This window comes from Haliaeetus albicilla, chromosome 15, assembly GCF_947461875.1.
Source record: "Haliaeetus albicilla chromosome 15, bHalAlb1.1, whole genome shotgun sequence".
Lineage (NCBI taxonomy): Eukaryota > Metazoa > Chordata > Aves > Accipitriformes > Accipitridae > Haliaeetus > Haliaeetus albicilla.
The window spans coordinates 9,169,741-9,193,878 of NC_091497.1; the positions used below are offsets into that span (position 1 = coordinate 9,169,741).

A 24,138-nucleotide genomic window follows, 5' to 3' on the forward strand; every position below is an offset into this window, starting at 1 on the left:
GAGGATTTCCGTATTATTAAAATATGTTTTTAGCCATCAGTGTAGCTTGGAGCAACTATCTCTCATACATCCCACAGAAAGGTTTTCCTGGCAGAAAATCTCCCAGGATAAAGTAGAAAGGAAACACAACCATTTCATTTTCTGATTGGTATCAAAAGCTAACCAAAGAGTAAGTGCAATACAAAGAGGAGAACCTGATTTAGAGTATGTTTCCAGCACTGCAGATATCAGCAAAGTTTCAACTAACAAAATATTCATGGATTCACTTTTAGTTTGTCATAAGAAATACATAAACGCCTTCTTTTGAGTGTATAAATGAAACACAAATCACAAAGTGTAGCTATGTGTGCCAGAACTGTCACTCTTATGTTCCTACAGCAGACACAGTCTATATCCTGTTTATTGGCTTCCTTTAACCAATGTATTAAAATAAGGATGCTGAAGTATAACTAAATGCCAGTGGGTATGATCCTTACATGTTTTATTAGAACTAAAATCTACTGGAGGACTTTCTGTATGATTTCATCTATGACATTCAAGTTAGCAACTTGTGAGTGCTCTATGTTTTATTGGCTCATGCTCAGGAAAATTTCTTGCCTTTTTGGCACTGTCCGTTTACTACGGTACATCATTCGTTTTAGCGATGGTTTTCATCTCATCCTACAGCTGAGCTAAGTGCAGGATGCTGTTGTAACCTGCACACTGAACGTGAAGACTGACTTTCACCTCATTTCGCAATGTCACAGTGAGATGCAAAGCTTGGTTGAAAAATTGGATTCCCTTTTGAGGTCAGCAACAAATATCCAGTGGAATCAAAACTGCATTCTTTATTTTTCAAGCTGCTATTTTTTCCTACATAGTTGCCTGTGTTTTAAGAGTTAACAAGACAAGACAGATAGAAAGGCTCTTTACTGCTGCTGCAAACCGAAGTGTGGTATTACGAAGGTGAGTTCCCAGTGATGTGGGAAGTTCAGTATATGCTTCTGGTGGCTAAATAAAAAATACATGTCATGGGAGCTTAATCTCCCATAGGTTAACTTGCAATATAAATGACATTAAGGGATGTTGAATGTTATATTGCAGGGCAGGTGACACTGAGTAACACAGAGAAATAAGAAATATAAGAGATGAGTTTTCCATATTACCTTCTAAACATGTCGGAATCTCCCAAATGCATCAGAACACTTTTAGATTTCACTGTTGCAAAAATGCTCAAAGAATTTTAGCCATACCAGCTCTGTCATAGCACTCTGGGCCAAACTAGCTCTCTTGACTCTAGAAATGGTAAGACTTTCTGTTAGTAAGGCAGAGAGAAAGGAGGAGAAATCTATGTTTCTCCCAAGAATTCCCTCACCTGAAAAAAAATTTCTTTACACGAAGAAATGGAGGGTTGACATATTGCAAGAGGGGAATCCATAGGACCCTTACCAGAAAGAAATAATTATTTCCTGAAGCTTTTATTTTACTAAAATTCTGATCGCTCTAATGGTTTTAAGTTTTTGCTCCACTAAATCTGGCACTGATATGGGGTATATGTAGGGATCTTTATCATAGTCTCTCTGCCAAGTCATGAGAAATTTATAGCTCAGTCAACCACTCTTCACCCTTTTCTGTCACCTTATCCTTAAAAAGTCTTTCTGAAAGAAGAATGTTGACTGAGTGTAACCTGTGCCCTTGTATATCTATGTGGCTTCATTAGGAAAAAAAAGGAACGTTTTGTTTACCTTAAGGAACATATGTACTTAATATAATATCCATACAAAATTATATGTTTGAGTAGGTTTTGCCATATTGCTAATAAGGTTTGAAGCTTTTGGCAATATGGGGTCATTTATGTACGGCTCAGAAAAGACCTGCATAAGCAGTAAAAAAGTAAAGAAAAAATTTAGTGATGTAGACTGAGATTGTCTACACATCTGAATTCTTTTACTGAGTTTTGGGTTGAGTTTTTATTCTTCAAGAAACATCAAATTGAAACTTGCTTTGAAATTCAAGGACTAAAAAAGCATAAGGAAATGATACTAAGAAACTCCCAAATCTCTCATTAATGGAATTTGGCAGATTATTTACAACCCCAAATCTCTTTTTTGGTGTATTGTTCATGTAGAGCATTAGGATTTATTTGTAAAGAGAAGTTTTGGCTGATTGACAATATTACTTTGTTTCTGTATTTCAAAAAAGAAATATATGCAGTTTCCTTTTATGGTCATAGAACCTTAAAGATAATGTACTACCTAAGACATTATCATAAACAGATTAGCCTTCATCAGGCAATGGCTCAAAATTATAATACAAAGCAAATCAATGTCAATTTTGCTTTGACATCATTGCAGTAAGGGATTTGCACCTATCACCTTTTATTGATGTTGTATAATAATCTCAGCAAAGTATTTTCAGATATAATCAAGTCTTTTGATAGTAGTAAGGTAGGGAGGTTTCTTGCTCTAGAACAAATTTGCTCTGAGTTACATGCATCTCTCATGCATTTACCTGAATATTGGAGAACATAATTTGACATTTGTTTCTAACATGAAGCTTAGAGAATCTGAAATAGTTGGTAAATCAATCTATCAGAAAGAACAGATCATTTAGAATATTACATAATTTCAAGTTCTATTTTCAGTGTATGAAAACTAATTCTTATGTATGCAGTTTTCTAAAACACATGCAGATTCCAAGACAAGATATTTTAAAAGTATAAAATGATGTCACAGTGCAACAAAATACTTTTCTCAGATATATGGTCTCAAATATAGCTGAATACAAGCAGAAATAAAATGCAGAAAAATGGACACAGAGACAAAAGTTGAAATATAACCTTCGGTATTCCTCTGGGTGAAATTCAAATTATTGCATCATTACATTTTCCCTTAAGAGTAGGAGTGTCTGCAATACATAAAATCCAGATCATCTGGAGTTTACCAATACTGAACAAGCCAAATGATAAAGTAACTGAAGATATGTTTATAGAGATAACATAATTTCCTTGAAAAAACAAGTGCATCGAAGTAGCTCTTTCAGGTAACTGAACTGTAAGAGCATGGCCAAGTTCTGGAGTCTGGCTGTGTGCTCCACTCACACCCTTATTTCATATGCCAGAGAAAGCGGGTGCCCCAAACCCCCCAGACCAGAAGGGAAACCAGACCAGTTAAGAGGCACAATATTTTCCAGCTGGTCCCTGCCCTGTGAAACAGGGACATCAGCACAGTGAAGTGCCTGAGGGATGTGCCTACAGGTAAACAGAGATTCAGCCCTACATAAGCATAATTAATTGAGAGATCAATTCCTCCACGGAAGAAAAAACTCTTTTGAGGTGTTAATATACATGGTAACCTAGGACAGAAAGAGCAGTACTGTCTACAGCACTCCTGGAAGCAAGAAGTCCCTTGAGAGAGCATAGCCATGGACTTGTAAAAGTACAAAATAATAATGCTTCATTCACGCAGTATTCAAGCAATAAACAATGAACATATTCTCCTGTTCCTAGAGACGTCTCATGTAACATCCCTGTGTTCATTCATAGCACTTTGAAGGGCAGTGGCAAAACAGCTTCCCCAGCACTTCCCCTGAATGTAAACACAGAGAAATTTGCTATTCTATGCAACTTCCAAAGTGCACTCATGTGTACTAGCCAGTCATTTCACTTTCATGTAAAACGATGTGAAGGAGTTGGAGATGAGGAATGAAATTGGAACTAAAAAGTCATCATTTGGGTCCAATAGTTTCATTATAAAATCTCTTAAACTTTTTTGACAAGGCTGATCAGCCTTCTTATTTTCAGAAGATGCTGCAGCATCTAAATGCTGCAGTTGACTTAGGGCTCTGTTGTGCCTGGTGAAAACGCTGAGTATGTGGCTCTCATACCACTCCAAGTTTTGAGAAGCTTTTTCCTGCAAATGCAGAAATCATACAGTTCAAGAATATTGTCTCTGGATGGCGAAGGCAGAATTCTAGAATTGCTGAATTTGATCCTGTATTTGTAACTGTCACATGACATGATGATAGTGACGTATTTCACATGCACCAGTATCTTGCTATCCTTAACAAAACCAGTATAGTTAATCACCATACTTCATTTCCACAAGTCATGTCAAAGCTCAGGAGCTCCAGAAGTTTCCTGCTATCATTCAGCTAAGCATCTGAAATCTTCAGAAATCCACAGCCCCTCTGCAGGAGCTGCAGTTTTCAAGAGTCACCCTGAGCGAAGCCATTAGCATCCTTCCAGGATGCATCCTCCTAGTAACGAGCTGCCAATGGTGTCAGCGAACAGCAAGATCAAGCCAGATGAGTCCCAGCCCTCCCGAGCCAGTAACTGGAGCAGAAGATCCCCACAGTCCCACAGAAGGGAACCTCCTTCTTCAGTGACACATCCTAAAGCAAATATACAGGGCAATGGATGCTGTGAGCTGCTCGCAAGAACCTGCATTGCCCCAGGGGGAGGCACAAAGATTTAGCAGGGTAAGTAGAGTTTAAGCAGCAGGCAAGTGCTGGTGCTATTTGCATGCTGCTGGCAGTCCCACGAGTTCCCAGAGTTTCTCTCAGGCTGAATTCATTACCATCTGAGGAATTACATGCCCAGGTTGTGTATCCTTTATACTTCTGAGGGAAGAGAAACAGTAGGGAAAGAGCAAATACAGTTCCCTTCTACACATTATTGACCTCGCTGAATGGTGATGCTCCCTTTATTTCAGGGGTGCTCCTATATACTCTAAGCCATCAGGTCTTGGTATCGTATTTAAACTGTAGGCAGTGATTCTACTATTTCTGGAAAACAAGGGGAAAATATGGGATCATGGAGGCTACAGCTTATTAGAGAATTTAAAAATGATAATTCTGTAATCTTTTAATCAGGTATCATCAAGGTGAGTTCACTTTTTATTTGTGCAACTACATATTTTTATCCTGAACTGACGTTATTATTTTATGATGTTAAGTCTGTTTTTTAAATAGCACTGCAAATTCCTTTGTGTAGGCTACCTATGCACTGTGGAGACTGGTGGGCCTGAAGCACACTAAAGGTTTTTTCCATAAACAACATTAGATTTACATCCACAAATCTGGTTGTTCTCAACTTCTGAGCAACCGAATTTGCAGTTGTATCACACAACAAAGTACTCATTTTCCCTTGCTTTTGCGAAACATAAGCTAAAGCGGGAAAAAATAATTCTAAACTACAGATTCCATTTTTTCATATATAATCAGGATGGGGCTCCACAACCCTTAAAGCCATCCACCAACCCCTGCCACTTCAACTAAGAGAATTGACGTTGGTGTATAATAGCTACTATAGTCTGTACAGACGAGAGACTTAAAGAAAATATTACATCTCCAAACTCTGGAGGCACTACAGTTTCTCTAAGAAATGGGTAAAAAGATGCAAAGCATTAGGTTAAGATAACTTTCCCCATTCTCATTCTGATGGGTGCAAAGAGGTTTCAGTAGATGTATCATGATGCATTTCATTCAGGAAGAAGGCAAGAAAGGATGATTTTAGCCTAAACAATTAAATGTTTGCTAAGTTGACACTAACTGAAAATAAGGTTTTACATACAGGGTTTGATTTTTAGGCCGCCTTATCTATGAATGCTATCAGTTTTCATATGAGCACAAGATGCACATTATGAAATTCTAGTGTTTGCATTCAAGTACTTATTCTATGCTCGTCAAACCAAAATTCATGAATTTCTACCAGAAGTTCTGAATTTGGACTAATGGCACCCCAGGGCTGCCTGAACCTTCTGCAGTGCCTCTCTATGGAGAGAACAATATAACTTATTTTTTCTCCCAGAGTCCTTAAGAGAAGCTAACATATAATATCACAACATATTTTCATATAATGATTAAGGAGGAGGGTGGCAGAGGGAAGAAATTCAAGTGCCAGGTAACCAAGGTTGCCAAAATCCCTGGTTTTAGCTCTTACCATAATCAAGCAGGAGCAAGACTTTTGCCTTCTGAGAGTTACAACGGATTGCCAGCCTTTGGTCTGTAGTGTGTAAGGGTAAATAGAAGTGACAGATGCTGTACACTTCAGAGAAAGAAGGGGCTAAAACCCCAATCTGTTTTGAATGTTAGAATTCTATGTTGAATTTCAGAGGTTCCCTATTTTCATGAACTTAATATGTAGTTGCCTACACAGCTATGGCTGTGTTTATTTACAGTGGCTGTACACACAGGAACAAGAAAATTGTAAAGGATTACTGTTACAATTATAAACAGATTTTTCCACGGACCAAAGTGAGTCTTGAAAAGCACAGTTATTCCTGTAATAAGCTATTAAAAAAAGACAAATCTAGGTGGTCTCTTGAAGCATTAAAAGGAAAATGTTTATCCTTGTGCTTGCATACGGAACAGAGAAAACACAGTCCAGAGGGCTTTTGTAAGCAGTAAATAAAACTGATTGCATATTTTCATCACTCTAAAGCTTTTATTAGGACTAAGTAGTTAAGGCTTTGATGGGGATTTTTACTTAAAATGATCGGGTTGCTCTAAGTGAGACTGCATGGTATGCTCTACCTCAAGAGGTCTTCTAAGGTAAGTTTCTGAGTCACACTGATGGGAAGAAAAAAGAGGGATTCTGAAAGCACAGTAATGAGAAAGTTTATTAGTAGCGCAGAGCTGCTGTAATGACAGTAAGTGAAATAACTTCAAGACCTGAAGGAGAAGCTTTTGCTGAAACCTTGCAGATATGATTTTCTCCTGTGGGTGAAGTCTAGCAGGGCGATGGCAGTAAGAGTGGCTCTGGCTCTCTGAGCCTGGCTGCCAGCTTTGCTGGCCTTGAAAACTACGGTGTGAACATACCACATGCTGATCTGCCTTGCTACACTACAGAGCTTGTCAAATATTGAATACACTGCGAGCAAAGCCACTTGCTCTTCAGCCTGAGCAGAAGGACAGCTGTGGACATGAACTAGTGCAGGAGTCCCTTGGGGCCTTTCCACAGACAGGGATGCGATCCCGAGCCATCAGAATCACAGTCATTTGCACATCTCTGTTACTGCATAACTTCTGAAGTATTTTCTGTAATCTCCTACCTATTAAAACATGGGAGTAAGGTCAAGGTGTGTCTGATTTACCATTGAAAAATTCCCAGGGAAAAAAAAAATTACTTTTAATCTCTGCTGCTATAAATAGCCATTCAGTTGCAAACCTCCATGGATTGCAGCAAAGCAATCCGTGGACTATATTACTACACAGGCACTACACTAGTGTACACTTTGTCACTAAATACAGCAACAAAGCATTTATGATTTACTTCGGATGTCCACAAAAACAGCCCAGGTAGAGTCATTGCTGTGATTAAAGCAGCTACCTGGATTTTTACTCTTCTGTTGTTCTGAATTATTTAAGCAAGGACTATCATATTTGGCTCAGAACCTTGCTTGACATTCAGATTTAGTATCATCTACGTTTTTGTCTCAAGACAGGAGAAAGTTAACCCCACTGGTAATTGTGAAAGAAATCCTGCAAAAACCAAATGGGTTATGGACACTTTGGTGCCACCCCGAACCTGTGGATACGGCAGTGGTCAGAATGAGATGCACTTGCTTTCATAGAAATAATCTTTTTACTGGTGTTGATTCTGAAGCTGAATGAAGGCACCAAGGGAAAGTGTGGTGTCCGCTAAGGGGAGCTCATTCCTCGACTGACTGAGAAAAAGAGCAGTTAAAGGGAAATAAATGAGCAATTGTAGAGAAAGCTAATGTTAGGGAAAGTCAAAGAACCTCAAGATAGTAACAGGGACTGAAATACAGGGAAGCTAGAGAAAGAGGAGTAACAGTATTGCTAAAATTGAATGTAATTTCCTAAGATAGATGGGGTTTGAATCTTTGTAAATGGGACTGAATAGCTTTCTCTGTCTCTTCTGTGTTTCCGTGACAGAATGAAGAGTGGGATTCCTGATATTTCTTGCTGTTAATTGGTATAGCTCCATGGAGAGAAGCATAATTTTGACTATATCTGTTGGGCCATGAGACAGAGAAAATCCCCTTTTCCCCATTCCACAGAATCAGTCATCTCTCCTGAGGCAATCTCTTTCCTTTGCAGTACAGTTCCCCTACTCATTCTTTTTATCTTGCATTTGCTAACTTTGCTTGAGACTGGTGCAAAGGAGATTATGAGGGGTAACTAACAGGCAAAACATCAGAAGCAAGCTTTGTCAAAATACACAGTTTCAAAGTCAGTGTGGCTGGTTTACTTTTAAATACCTCTTAAATATTTTATATAGATACCTGGAAGAAGAGTTTATTCATTATAGTTTTATAATTATAATTATTAAAGACTGTCTTCCTTTCTCAGGCAAAATTTTGAGTTTCAGAGGAATTCTGCTAGAATGAGATGTGCTACGTTTGGCTGTTATTGTGCAATAATGAAGGCAACAGAATACAAAAAGCCTATAATGCAATGTTACACAAAAAGGACACAGACCTTAAGGTGACACAAAGAGGAAAAATATAATAAACCATGTGTCATGCTGCTGCAGCTGTTTCACCTCTTACCAATTTTCACAGTCTATAAAGTCTTGGAAAGCACCAGATGTTTAGGGGAAGCTGTCCCACTCTCCCTAGCTTTGAAGTTAGATGCAAGATTTATTAGTGCTATATAAATGTGATTTCAGTCCTGACTTTTATATTTATAAACTAGGTGGAACATGTAACACATCCTGTTGTCAGAGAGCCCATTTACTTCCCTCTGCTCCTCCTCACTTGTAGATCTTGAGTGTTGCTGGGCAATTACAGTAACTACAGAACAATACTAGAACATGCAGTCCAAACCACAGTATTTGCTTAGTTACCGACAAACACATCTGAGATTTTTCTCCTAATACCAACTTTTGCCAAAACGACCTTGCAATACACAGATTATGAGCTAAGCAAAACTGTCTTGTTGTGTATGAATATGCACTAACATTTGGGATTCCTGCCTACGCAGAGACTGCTAGTGCACAAAATTATCTTTTTTTTTTTCTTTTTCTACTGCACGGTTCCTAGTATCGGAACAGGGATAAAAACTGCTCATGCATAATTTCCAATCTTTCATAGCTCAGCGGTGCTGTAAAGAGCTGCCGTTCGTTTTAATTCAGTGAGTAGAAGTTTTGTTGTGTTTAGTACTAAGGGAATTGCATGTGTTATTAGAAAGCCTCTGACAGCTGTCAGAGACAGAGACGACTTGCTGCATTTCAATCTTTCATAAAGGAAGGACTAAGGACCCTCATCTTCAGCAAAGCTGTCAGAGCCCTCAAAAATGGGATAAAACAGAATAGCTTTTCCAAACACAGGAAAATCTCTCTCTCCTTCTCTATTCCCTTCTCCATCAAGTTGCGGAGGGGAAGTTGTGTAGGTAGAAGAAAGAGGAAATATGTCTTGATATATTTGTACTTTATACTGCCTTGTCATCACTGACCTGAAGGGGAAATTGCATAGCAGCCTGCTTTCCTTTAAGGAAGCACACAGTGTATTACGTAGTATTTAATAAATTAGCATTATGTTTTAACATAATGTACAACCTTTCATGCAGTTTTTCTTTTCTGAGAGCAGGAACAATCAAAACCTGAAAGACACTGATGAAGTCAAGGGCTTTGCATCAGAGACTCTGAAAGTCTGAATCTGTAAGCGTTTCCACACCTTCCAACACATGCCTCACCCTGCCCAGCACTCTTAATGAATTTAAAGCACCAGAAAAGGAAGTCTTCTTTTAAGACCTGACATTTTACCTTCCAGCTTTTGATTTGAACAGGTTCTTGCCTTAATAAAACCTTTGTTGTTTATTTTAGTTAAAACATTTTTTTTTCTAAAAGCTTAGATTATTTTCTTTGATGAGAATTGGTGACAACTCAGCTCTTGCTTACTCTTTAATGACAAAGGGAAAGTAGCTTATGCAATGTCTTTAACAGGTTGGCATTGTGTTCCCATCAGCCCCTACTTAGCTTTCTGATGATGAACTGACTCTTCCTTTCATACCAGTAATCCCACAGATATCCCTCCATGCAGCACTGCTTCTGATGTCAGCTCCTTTAACCAGTACAAGGCATGTTTATTTGCATCATTTGTTTATTATTGCTGTTTGCATTTTTGGCTTATGCTCTTTTTATAGCACACTCAATGCTGTTTTTCACTTTTCATACTCTGATTCATTTTTCATCCTGTTTTCTTCTCCCTATCCATCTTGCACTACCTCTCTGCTGAGTAAAGTGAAAATCCATGAATGAGTCAGAGTCAAATTTTCAAAGTCACATTGGTCAGTGCGGTTTGAAATTAAGCAAAATGCGATTGCTCATATCTTGTCTTTCCAAAAGTAGAAAATAACATTTCCTTTCTTTGGTTGCAATAAAGAGAGCTTTATCCCATGTTTTCCAGCTGCTTTTATCTTCATGAAATCCAGTCTAGGCTATGGTGCTCATTAGTGACTGGTGTAACTAGCTATTTCTGTTCTTTCTATATTATCATTAGCCTTGTCTAATTCCTCATCCCAACCTGTGTATCATCAAAAGCACCTTGAAACTCTTACTTCTTGTTAAATGTTATTCTTCTGGGAGTTTTTTTTTTTTTGCTATGGAATATCTGAATAGCTGTTTAAAGGAGATTTCTTTCATGTTTTTTCTTAGTTTACTTGAGTGAAGAATTAGTGAATAAAACTGTAGTAGCAGTTTTCTTTAAATACATATTCTATGCTCCATTCTAACATTTTGATTGCATGTTTGGTACTTTCTATTCAGCACACTGAAAGGGAGACATTAACATATTTTAATCAAGAACAAGGAATTAATAATTTCTCATGTATGTAACTTTTTAAGTTTTTTGCTTATATACTACCAGAATTAAGAACAGCAGCTGTTGTGATTTATGTTGACTGGATGTTATACAATGTTATTATCTTCTCAGCTTGCAAGAGCCTTGTTTTCGGCTGTAATATATACTATTTCTGCCATGTTAAGCTTGTTATCAAATCCTTAACCAAAGCCTTCTCAACATTTCACATACCATGTAATAATAATTCAGCTCAGAAGCCGTAACACCACACCATTCCTTTTGAAATAATACGAAATGTGACTGGCTCGGGGAGGGGGAAGAGTCGTTTTTTACTGCAAGCCAGGAAGGTCAATTAGAAAGTGAGGTGCATCTGCAGTTGCTTCATTGCGAATATTGACCAACAGTGTCTTCTAACCTCACAAAACTCTGCAAATGTTTGCTATTACCAGCATTTCCTTCCACTAATATGTAAACTCTTCTTACCTATGAACAGATTCCACTCAGTATCCAAATCAGCCTGATTTGCTAGGCAGCCCTTCATTACATTGAGGCAATAGTTGTTGCAAGGTTTCACAGTGGGAAGTCCTCTGCAGTAAGGGCAGTACAACATCTTCATTAACGCTCGGATGCACCCTGGGGTGGGGCTGACCTGCAGAGTTTAAGGGGGGGAAAGAAAAAGAAAAAGGAGGAAATCAATCTCCTGTTCTGCGAATTTCGGGATCGCTGAGATTATGCCTCTCGAGCAATAAGTGCAGAAGGGGCAATTTGTGAAAAGAGCTCAACCCTTAATAACACCCTCCTATGAGACTAATCGATTCCTGCCAATTATCTTCATTTAGCACAGCCAGCAGCTATGTTCAGGAATGCAAAAATCAACACCTCCCTACCGATGGCAGTGCTTGCCTCCCCAGCCCTCCCACACCAAGTCTACTGGAAAGCGAAGGAAAAACACCAGGGAATCAGCTGGACAGTAACTGACTGATCCCAACACGGAGGTTCCTGAGGAGACCCCACGCTCTTCCTACTGAAGCTAGAACTGTCAGTCACACCGTCACTGGATCAGATTCTCCTCTTTATTAAAGCACAGTAAATCCAGGATAATCTTGATGATTTCTATGAAATTATTCAGAACTGCACCATGACAAAGGGATATCATTCTGTTTTCAGACAAAAATATCCTTCTCTTCTCAGACAATTTCATAAAGAGATCAGACAGGGCTTTTTGATATGCTTGCAACATCTCGAGTGACAAAAAGCATTGTAGACAACAGTCTAATGCATTTCAATTTACATATCAGCATGGCACAACTTGGCTGCACATATTGAACTTAAACCAGCCACCAGAGTCAATGGAAAGACACCCAATGAGTTTAGGGTTTCCAGTCAAAGTCATTAACACTGGGCATGACTGACAGAAGGAAGTAGTATGTAGATACAAATTTTTAGTGATATGTGTTAGAGTTTGCACTAGAAGTGTACGGGTTTCCTGGAGAGGGAGAGTGGAGGTTAGGGAAAGGTTTTTGCATAAGGCTTCTCCATTATTTCTAATGATCCTTCACCTTATCTTTTTTAGTCATCAAAATGCTGGGGGCATCTATTCAGCAATGTGCCTTCCGTGTTCAGTGGAGAGAAATCGGTTCTTTTTGCATCGTTTCTTTATCCCACCTCTTGAAGGGTAGGATAAATCATCTTCTGGACAACATCCACTGAATCCTCCATATCTAAATTTAAACCACTCAAATTGGTCACATTTGACAACCATGTGAAGTTCCTTGTGTAAATTTTATTTCCCTTGCCCTCTCGTTTCCATATTTAATTGTTTCACCTCAGACTTTTAAAATTGTATGTACTACTACAATGTACGTTTTCAGGCCAGAAATTCTATCTTGTATTAAAAGTGCACGTTAGGTACTACTTGCAAAAGCATCTTGTCATGGTGCAGTGGAGCACAAGTTTCTTGTGCTGGAGTGACAATCCAGAGCAATGACAAAGGGCTACAGGTTCCTCGGTGATTTCAAAATTCCTGGACAGGAGGGTGCAAAGCGATGGCACTCCTTTCACTCATTCTGTTGGTTTATGAATAAATGCAACGCTTCTAATATGAATTTGAAGAGATTAAACTGTTTTTCTGTATTCATGGTAGCTTGTGCTGAAGGCATGAATCTGGCTTTGCACTATAACAGTACATGCTAAACTGACTGATGTGGTTTGTATTATCAGGATTATACTAAAATGGCACTTCTTTTCTTTTTCTCTGGAATTTCTTTCTCCCGTTGTGATGTTAAATCACTGATTTTTAGAGAACTATGCAGAACATACTCTTTACACTGGACATTTTTACATGAAAATGGCTCTGTTAAAGAGTTACAGCAGATGCTTCTGAGTATGCTCAGAAGTGATTTTTGCCTTGGTTTCCAAGGGAAATGCACTTTACTAGCACAACACTCTGATGGTGTGTGTGAAGGTATATTTATCCATCCTTTTCCAATAGCTTTTGAACCATCAGCCAATTTCAATCAAATTTGACTGAGGACTTCAGGTCTCAGTACATTAAGATCCTACAAGTTTTTTCAAAATAGACAGATGGGAGAAAAAGAGAAGAGAGGCTCTTACTGCCTTTATTGAGGAAAAGGCTAAAGCATGAGGTCAGTTCCTCACAGATATCAAAGAATCCACGTGGAGGAATGATGCTATGAATGACCCATGGGTTAAAAAAAGCACCAGGGGGAAATTTCACCTTATTAAACAGCAGAAAATCCAAATACAAGGAAAGCTGGACTTTGTTATTTCCACTGCTCAGAACTACTTTTTAGAGTCACTTATCCGACTGTTTTATCTTTATACCTCTAAACCTAGAACACGCCCATTTTTACACAAAGATTAGCACAAAAAGCGGGACGTAAGCAGAATACATATACTTATGGTCAACAATGGACTTTTCAAAATTTGAAATTGCTGCTTAAAGCCAGAGATGTTTCTATCTGTGGGCACATGAGAGTTTTATCAGCAAAGTTCCTTTCATGCTTAAAATTATGCTTCTTCCCAGGCCCAGAAGTCTTGTCGACGCAAGGTTGTCAGCACCTGGTTGACGCCTAAGTTCAGCTGGAATCCACATGTTCTCCCATCCGCACCTTCCCAAGCCCACTTTTGTATTTGTGCTGACAGCACATATACCTATAGGATCTTGACCTTGCACAAAAACTTCCTGGCAATTTCATTCCTGAAAAGCATAGCTAGAGGAGAGAAGACAATCCCTGTCTTTATATTATCATAATCAAATATCATAAATACTTATGCAAGCCTTATTTTATCACAAGTGTAGTCTGAGAGGTAACTAGCTATCATGTCTTTCTCTGCCGGAGGTCCAGATCATATGCCCGATCTGCTAGGACAGGACCCTAAAGGCCAGTTAGAATACCTGTTTACAGTGGCCCAGTGAATCTTGGATCCTTCTCGCATTACAGAACAGCTTTAACCAGAGTCCTCCCAGACACAGTCCACTGCGAAGTAGTCAGGATAAATTCTTACCACTCAAAAAGAATGAGGAGAACCCAGGTGTCTCATATCTTATCTGAATGTTTTAATATCCCCCGTACAAAATGGTGGCATCATCAACAGCATTTTTATAAGAAGGGAAGGTGCCCTGCTTCTGTTCAGAGAATAGTAATCTTTTTTAAGATAAAAGGCCAAGCTGTGACTCCAAGCAGAAAGCAGATGGAGAAAATTTCTACAGGAGCCTCTGACATGTCTCTATCTGCCTCTGACATATCTGTATCGGCCTCTGGCAAAGACCAACACAAGCAGCTCCTTGCTGACCAAGCTGGATGTTGCAGACCTGTGTTTCAGAAGATGCTACGCTGCTGAAATAAATAGAGGCACAGATCAGATGCTCTGAGGCCAAGTGGCAGGGACTGGCTTACATTCCCATTGCTTACTGCTAGCACCTTCTGCTCCAAGCTGGCCACATCCCATACTACTACATAGTATTTGGCACTACGTCTCCTCTGGGTCCCACCTGGTGCCTGAGTGACTAAAATACATAATAATTATTTTGTGTGGTTATGTTTCAGTTCAAAGTGTTTGGAATAATAGGAAGGCAGTACTGCAGGCGATGGGAGTAGCTTAATGTCACGTTGCACGTTTTGAAGTGAGACGGGAGGTTACGTCTGATAGCGCTTAGACTACACTTGGCTTAGCGTTGGAAAGAAGGGAGGGGACCAAAACAAGACTGGTGTCTTGATGCAGCTTTCTGGAGGTGGTCTCTGCCCTCCAAACAGTGCCCAGGCACTGCACGGCGAGAGCCAGGTGGAGAGGTCCGACACACAGCCAGGAGGAGAGCTAACAAGTAACCGGTGACCCCAGCACGCGGTGAGCCCTGTTCTCAAGCTTGCTCCCTCTTCCCCTGTCACTTAGCAGTACGGATGGACCTGTAGGTGACCAACCCTTCCCACTTGTGGCACAGGGAAACATTAAACTAACTCGGCTACTTTGGAAGTCTGAAGGCTAAAAGTTAAATGCTGTGTTACAGCAGTTAAGTGCCTTTGTGAATCTAGCCTTTGGTGAGCAGCTAAGTTTCAGTTCTCAGCTTCAGCTGTTTTTTCTGTATCTTTATTTTCAGAGAATACAGTCAGGTCTTTCTCCTCCCTCAACAACAGCTAAAGTTGCACTTTCATGCAAAAAATAATCGATTTTTACTCTAACGTTCTGAAATCTTGGTACAAAACCAAACATGATAAATATTCAGCTTAGAGTATGAGTATTTCAGAAAGCTATGAACACATGAAATCTAGAGATTATCACAGAAAGTTGATTTTCAACCACCCATAATTGGCTTGCTACTTCTTGCTGCTGGCAAATTCTATGAAATGTATTTTCAAAGCCCATTTCTCATTCCCATCTTAAAAAAATTAAAAAATTCAGCGTCTCTCACACCTAATAATACTTTTCTGCAGACCAGTCAAAGGGCAGATATTAATTTCATTCAGAAGTATTCCAAACTTGCATTTGCTGAGGATAGCTGTTCCTCAGCTCAGGAGTTTCAGCATTTTTTCTGTAAACTAACATTTGTGGATGGATATAGCTGGTTTGGTGGGGTTTTTTTTCTTTTTTTTTCTTTTAAAATACATTGCAATTGGCTCTATGCTAATCGCAGCAGAGAAATTTGCATAGACTTCAAAGTTTAGAAATAACTAGTCCTTATGTAAATGATATATTATAAATCAATCAGATCACACTCAGTGACATAACTGGGGAAACTGCTATAGAGGAGTCATTAATTATATCGTGCTGTCTCCCTTACTGACTAGGACATCTTCATTTTAGTGTAAGCATACGTGGAATACAGCACATCAGAAAAGTGCCTTTCTGAGCTTTGATTGAGCCTAGTAGCTGCAGGACATGTTACATTACTGCTTTCTGTAACATTTCCTGACAGCTTCAACTTTATCTAAATGTATGTTTTTGCATACATGCAAAAAAAACCCAAAAGCAAGATTCTTAAGGGCTTCATTACTGAACACTTGTTCTCCCCCTTCAGAAATTCTAGGAGGAATATTATTTCATCTAGAAGACAGATTTTGCAATGGTGAACTTGCAAATATAAATAATTGAGGAGAGAACTTCTTTGGGTAAAAGCCATGAAATTGTACTCTCTTCTAACACTGCATTTCCAAAGACTGCTTTGTTATGTATTTGACCTGTTTTTATAATCAAAAGCCTTGGCTTTGTCAGGTAAACAAACATAAATATTTTTTCTGATACAAAAAAATCAGACAAACTGATTAAACAACTGGTCACCTTTAGAAGGATCAAATGTACTGACATGCAGTTTCTCTAGTTGTATTTATAGGTGATTTCTTCCTGAAGTAGCTGGTATATGTTGTCTGGTAATAAAGTAGGGGTGTTCTTCCAAAGTAATATTGAATGTACCTAAACTCACAGCATAAAGCCATACTTAGGTCCAGATCCTGTCATTTCTTGGCACATAATAAAATCTGTCAAATATGAGCAAAAGGAATCAAAACTCAGTGCCACCCCAGAGACCACAACAGGGGACACAACTCCTTCCTACATTTCCTATGCACCCAAAGGAACTGATCCCATTTGGAATTACACAGAGTCACTCCTTAGGATGAAGACCTTGGGGTGAAGCTGCCAGGAGGAACCAGTTGATTTCTAGCCAACTGGCCCAGGTAGTAGATACTGTTTTAAAATGCCTCTACACTAGAACAACCCATAGTCTTGGAAGGAGAAGAGAATTGCATTTTATTTCTCACAAGCTTTACGAATGCATTAACAACCAGGCTGCTGGATAAAAAGTGGAAACTTCTACTTCCTTCCCACTTGGTGTTCAAAACAAGGTATCATACGCTTTGCTTTATACAAGAGGGTGAGGTGTATTCCTGCAATCCCATGTAAATGGTCCATAATTGGAGAGAGTTTTGAAATGAATCCCTGTCTTTAGCACTTGTGTGTTGGTTAAACGATCCAGCTCTCCACTCAGCAAGCTGATGTTGTGTGTCCTGCGCAGGCATGATGCACTGTCTGAGAAACTGGGGCACTGACATCCTTAAGTCACTTTTTGGATCTCTGTGTAGTCCATCTACAACTTAATGATGGAAAAATGAGCTAAGTTTCCCAAGTATAATTTTGTCCATAGCCTAATTATCTCAAGAGTTTCAAATAGGACGAGGGTAATAACAATAAAATGCTTACGTATGTGGCCAGGTCAGAGTTTGATCTTGAATACATTGGCATGTCTCGACCAACTCCAAGAGAAATGCAAACTCTGCTAAGAGTATCAGTCCCCCCACATTCTTCCACCAAAAAGTTGATATATCTGTGGACAACTCCATAGTCCAGTTCTAGTGCTTCCTGTCCAAAAAATTCCACAGTACAATTCTAGTATTTCTATCCAAAATTATATCTAAAATCAAATGGGACATAAGGATTAGAAGTTCATGCTTGTGATTTCAGAAGGGAGGGAAGAAGAAAAACCTTTAAGATTTGCTGATTATTGCATTCAACCTGCTAGAACTGAAGAAACTTTTCCTAAACACAAAACCATCATTTCTGATCAACCATTGTAACAGTGATGTAACTGTCATCAGACCGAGATGTATCATGAAGTACACAGCATTGCCGCAAACCTTCGGATCACCCATTCTAAGAGCTACAGGTCCTTTTTCCTTTCCTTTCATCTTTAATTAACTTCAGTACAAAGACTAAACTTCAGTCCAATCACTCACTACTTTTAGTCATATATCTTTGACACTATCTTCTCAACATGTTACAATTACTCCCTATTGATTTTTATCACTGTTGTTTGTTTTTAATACTGGGGAAAGCAGTATTAGCTGGCAATGATGTTTTTTTCCTTTTGCTCTTTCTTTTCTTCAAACAAGATTTGCTTACTGTTGGATCCAAGTGATTCATTTTTGTCCTTGTCCATATTTTGGCTATTTTCATGAGCACTCTGTTACTGCTGATTTCATTTAATAACCTAGATATCAAGCAAGCTCTTTTCAGCAGATTTCAGCTGAAAATGTGTCTGTGTGTATCTAATTAGAACTACGTAGAAATATTCATAAGATACTTGAATGCTTTATTGAAGTACTTCTCATTGTTTCAGTCTGGCTCTTAGATGCTAAGATCTCAGTTCACTGCTTTTATAGCACAATCTGATATAAAAATGGAAATACTGCATCAGCCATACTCAATTGGGAATGTATGTTGTAGAAGGTCAATTTGAGAACACTTGCTTATATAAACCAAAAGTCTAGTCTAATACTAACCTCCTAAAGATAAAAATAGCTATCTTTTTAACAATTCATAGCATCCCAGATAACTGAAAAGTAGAAGACCTGGTTTGAGTACTACAGCTTTGTACTAGTGTCTTTGACTTTGTGCTTGAATTATACCAAAATAAAACACTACAGCCAGTTAAACAGCTGCAAGATTCTGACAATTCTTGGATAGTATATCACGAGAATATGATGAGATAAAACATGGCAAATTTAATTTTAATATTTTCATATAAAATATTTTCCCAGAAAATATAAAATTTACAGTTCAATATGCTCATTAAACTATTAGAAACAATTTTAGGGCAATATAGTTGAACCATAGAAAAGTTTTTTAATGTAAAAAAGAAATTACAGATTTATTATCTGATACAAACTGTGCAGCATTAAACACTTACCACACTGCAACTCAGAAGAACCACCTTATTTTTTTCTACAAGAAGAGGAACATTTAGCCATTGTTCTTGTCCAGCTGATATGTCCTTTTCCATTACCTATGATTTTGAAATCATGAGAAATATGGCAACTGGATTTCTTTTCAACAGCTATTAAAATTTGAGGCATTTTTCATACTATTTGGGCAGCTCAGTATGTCTATAGTTGTATTCCAGCATGTGTATAGTTCTGGAAGGTGGACAAATATTGGTCCTCCATTTTACAGATGAAAAAATGAAACCGCACAAGCAATTTTTAAAGGTATTTAAATGGACTAAACCTTAAAAGTTATGCACCAGAATTTTTCAACACTGCTCATAAGTATCGCTCTCATCTGTGACTTGCCTAAGTTAACATAACATGTAATTCTGAAACTAGCTGTAGGAGAATAAGGACTGCAAGTCTCTAAGCGATTACATCAGGAGGTTGTACATCAAATCGTAAATCATTGTTACAGAGATGAACTGTGGAATTTCAAAATTTCCCCACAGAAGTCAAGGGCAAAAAACAGAAGGACAAAATGTTCGGATGTTTACTTGGGTGAGACAGAACCTCTACAGAGGAAAAGAATAGCTTCTCCTATTTTTAGGAAACTAGGAAAATTACTTATCACATTATCTGAATAGAGAAAATCCAAATTTAGAAAACCACTTGAAAATCTGCAGTCACAAGGATATTTGGTGTAAAGCTATTTTTTTAATCTCTTGAATCACTTCTGAGTAATGCTTTAAACCCAATTTTTTTTTTTACAATTTAAGTTTTTACAAAATAAAATGTTTGAATGCTCAGATGTAAATATTAAAATGTTCTTCTTAAATCCCATTTTACCTGTCAGAGACATAATCAATTTCAAAGAAACTGGGTGGAAAAATGCTGTTTGATTACAAATATGATTAAAACGAGAATTTCTTAGACTGAAAACAGTGCAAACTGAGAAAACACTCCAGGATATGGAGGTTTACATCCCATGAGATATTACTGAGTGGAAAAATCTGCCCGGCAAATTTTCTGGAAAAATATTTATCTTTCTCATCTGTTGTTAGAGTAAGCCCACATTAAATAGAATTTGAGGTATGGATTCCATCTGTTATTTTCCCAGCATTTCAAGGGCAAAGCTAAGGTGAAAAATCGTTGAAATAATTTCTTCCTTCCACTCCCAGGAGATGAGAAGTTTTCTGTTACACAGAAATAAGGAAGGAATCTCACAGCTCTTAGGCTTTTCAAATCCCACGTTCTCTTCTGGAACATAAACTTTAAGGCACTCTCTTAATAAAAAAAGCAGATCCTCTGCTTTCCTCCCAGAGAAAAGAACCACTGCATCTCACTTAAAAGGGAGTGTGCTCATTTCTTCTAGCCTTATGTAGAAAAGTCTACAGCCTCCACCAGATAAGAGGGCCTTGGTGTAAAAGGAATGCCTGTGCTAAATTTTCCAAGGCTGAAAATAGAATAGGACATGACTGTGAGCAACAGGGTCAGAAAACCGCCTGAAACTGGCTACTTCAAGTAATTTGGGGAGCAAAAAGATCCATAAAGTCCAGCATTTTAGAAGAGGTCCTTAGTATGATTTGCTCAACTAGACACAGATATCAAAATCTGACCTAGGCTCCCTTACAAAACAGATTAACTTCAACCTAAAATCAGACATCTAAAATAGATGCTTATTACTCTCTCTTGTGGTGCTATAGTGACTAATCCATGTGCAAATATCTTCATGCATACGTTTAAAGTTAAGCAAGAAGAATCAACTGTTTTTTCCAACTAGAAAAGCAGAAGGATGTTACTGAGCAATGATGTGCAGGTGCCTTGTAGAACAGTCAGAAGAAGAGCCAAGTTGAAAGAGGCATTAAGAAAGAATGGTGAGGAAAAAATGCCAGACTGGGCTCTGCATAATCGAGCAAAAGTGGCTTTGTGCTCACTGGGAGGAAAAAAAAATGTTGCAGAGAAGTAAATTAAGTATTGCCCAGGTACAAATCAGAAATAGAAGAGGAGGTCCTTGATAATCTGGAAATGAAACCCCCAGATAACCAGGAGGGAAAACTCTGAGAAAGGGTTGAGATAGAAAAAGAGAACTGCAGCAGCAGGAGATAATGATCGAATTGAGCAGTTAGACATGTTGTGCAGCAGTACCTGGATAAGAAAACGATGTGAAGAACGGTCAAAGTCAGTCCTACTTACAACAGCCAAGAAGCTTGAAATGCATACTACGTACCTGGGAGCAGCCTTGCCGACTGCCTGTGATTCACAGTGCAAACCAGAAAAGCACCTGAGAAGAAAATCAGTTCTCTCAAATAGAGAGAGCAGCAAAACTGTCCTGATCACTCGTAAGTACTCACAAGTACTCTCAAGTAAGTCTTGTTCTCTGTTCACTGACCTGTGAATTGTTTTACTGACTTAAAAGGGGCATGAAGCTCAGAGTGGTGCAGAGGCCTGTGGGATGTCTTACTTGTGCAGTGTCAGCAAGAACACACCAGCCCTGATGAGAAAGAAATAAATGCATACATAATATTGGCAGCCTTGGTCAATGTTAAGTTATGCAATAATTTGAGGTGACAAGTGACAACAGATCGACCCAACATGTTCCAGCTCCTTCCTTCTCTAAGAAACACGGACGGAGTCATGATGCAAAAGACACTTTAAAATTTATAGTAAGGTGATCAATGTGTTGACAATGGGAGTCCCTTAGGCACAGCAGGTAAGGATATGCAGATTCCTTGCAGGTGCCTTCCCGCATGACCTGCGAATGGTCTGGGCTGCATATAGGCAGTGACTAAAGGGTAGGGACTGGGTAGACTAGTACTAAAAGGAGGGTATTCTACTAGAGAGAGAAACAGAATTGTAGGGATAGCAAAGCAGGCAACTCCAAGGTTGATAGCTTTGTCTACTTGATAAGCTTCATCATATTCCTGCACTGAACGTTTTTCAAGTGAGTTCAAAGGGTAAAATCCCATAAGCAGCCCTGGGCGATTTGGAAAAAAAGCAAAGGCATCTCCATAGAAACAAAACATGATTTCTCAAGTTGCCCATATTCTTGGTCCTTCTCCATGAAATTCAAAAGGCCAAATAACAGAGTGCTGGGTTTTGAAATGAAACATTAAATCTGATTGTTAGCAATAAGCTGGTCACACCTTGTGAGAGACAAGATGCATGCAAAAATACAGTCATCACATCAGCAAGGAATGCAAAGCCTGCTTTAAAGACTATTTGCTGAAGACCCTCCAGCCCAGTAGAAAGCAGGATTTTGGTTCTTTGGGACACAACAGAATATAACACTTTGCTTATGCTGCTGTTTCATTTCATGATGTGAATGAAGCACAAGAGGGAGCACAATAGACAGGACAGTAAAACAAAGTCTGTGTGGATCATATGCAAGTACAGAGATTGAAAGGGAACATCTTAAACTATTTTCCTGACTTCTAAAGTGAAGAAGCGTGTCAGGTCTTTCAGGTATCCCAGCAAGGACCTAGTCAGATACATTGCTGGGTTCTAATAATCAACCACAGGCTCCTCAATACAATACACAATGTCTTGGTCATATATTCAGGGTAGCACGGAAGCAGAGGGATGCTTTATAAATAGCTCAACATCTATTTATAGGATCCATAAATGCCCACTGCATTATGTGGGCCCAAATCATGTGAGATCACCTTATAGCTCCATGTTAACATTTCCTCTTTTATGGTCTTTCAAATGCTCTTGTTAGATATTCACAAAGCTACTTGTAAATATAAATACCATATATAAAATATTTAACAGATGCTCAAGTGCACCTTGGGATGATGACTATGGTCTGGAATGACCTGTTTATGGGATTTGTGCCCACATTTCTGCTGAGTATCGCACTTGCAGCTTTTGGAACTGCACAGTAGAAAGTAAATTTGCATCTTCATCCCATCATTTAAGCATTATTTGATTTTCTTTTATCTTCTTTTATTTTCTTTCAAATCCCTTCCTGATAACTGCATCCCTACTGACACAAAATGTAACAACAGAGGGATGCTCACTAGCGTCTGTATGTCCTACTTCCAAGTCACTGTAAGAGAAACATAGGAAGGTGATTAAATCAAGAATAGTTAGGGGAATTAACGTCTCTACAGTAAGAACAGGGATTCTTTTCAGTGTTTTGTCTCTGAGTTGTGCACTAAAGAAAAACATGGTCCAAAGTACTAGCACTGGATGACTGTATGATATGAAGTCAAGTATATAATTTCCCTGAGAATGTTTTATTGGATTGTATTAAAACAAACTAGTCCTGTGTAAAAGATCCAACTTCTTCCTCCTTCACACTCATGTCCACATAAAGATACAAAACCTAAAATCATGTAGTAAAATTAGATGCATTGTCTTGTTCACTGATAGTTAACAGAAGGGTGAACTGCAACAGCAAAATGCCTCTGTTATACCTAGTATTATAAAATTATAGCTTAGGTACTATAATTTTTGGAAAATATGCTAATGGAAAGTAAGGACAGTGTAGCATTGGTTCAAAATAAGCAAGTACCCAATGAAAGAAAATTCGTTGAGTTTAAACTGGTTATTTGTTCATGCCTGGAGGAAGCAGATCAAAACCTACACTATCAAAATATATCTGACAATCAGATTTCGTTTCTCCTTTTATCTAGTGATAGAATTACTGTGAAATTTACTATTAAATCTTCATTTACTCTACCATGAATTTTAAGCTGATGTACCAAACAGAAGTAGAGTCTACAAGCTTATGAAAACATTCATTTTAATATTTTGTTCTTCATAAATTATCAGCAGGTAAGCTGTTGTTTAAATTTTCTTTTCTTTATCCAAAACTGAGAAAGAAAATGCATTCTGTGTTGGACTGACTAGGACCTAAAAGGCAGCAGATCTATGAATATGAAAATTAAAAGAAGATACTAAACTGGGAAAAAATATAGCCTAAGATTATTTTCTTTTGCTCAGACATTTTGCCATAGTAGCTTAAATTCCAACAATTTCAGTTATCACTACAAACTGCTGTAATTGTCTGATTTACAGTTCTCACTTTCTCAAGTGCAGAAATCACTCATTTATGTGTTATGGTTTAGATCTGTCAACAGCCCTTGAAAGCACTGATCCCGTATCGTCCTCACTGGGATGGAAGTGCTCTGCAGTATGCACAGAAGCCCCTGTCCCAGATGCATACTTCC

The 24,138-nt window shown here is 38.4% G+C and overlaps 1 protein-coding gene across 1 annotated transcript in view; it reads right to left on the reverse strand.

The window, feature by feature from the left end:
* GPC6 (glypican 6) overlaps nt 1–24,138 on the reverse strand; it is a 532,821-nt gene that overhangs the window by 196,490 nt on the left and 312,193 nt on the right. Inside the window, exon 3 of the mRNA XM_069802468.1 lies at nt 11,229–11,394. Coding sequence (XP_069658569.1) covers nt 11,229–11,394 — 166 coding nt within the window. The remainder of the gene's footprint in view (nt 1–11,228; nt 11,395–24,138) is intronic.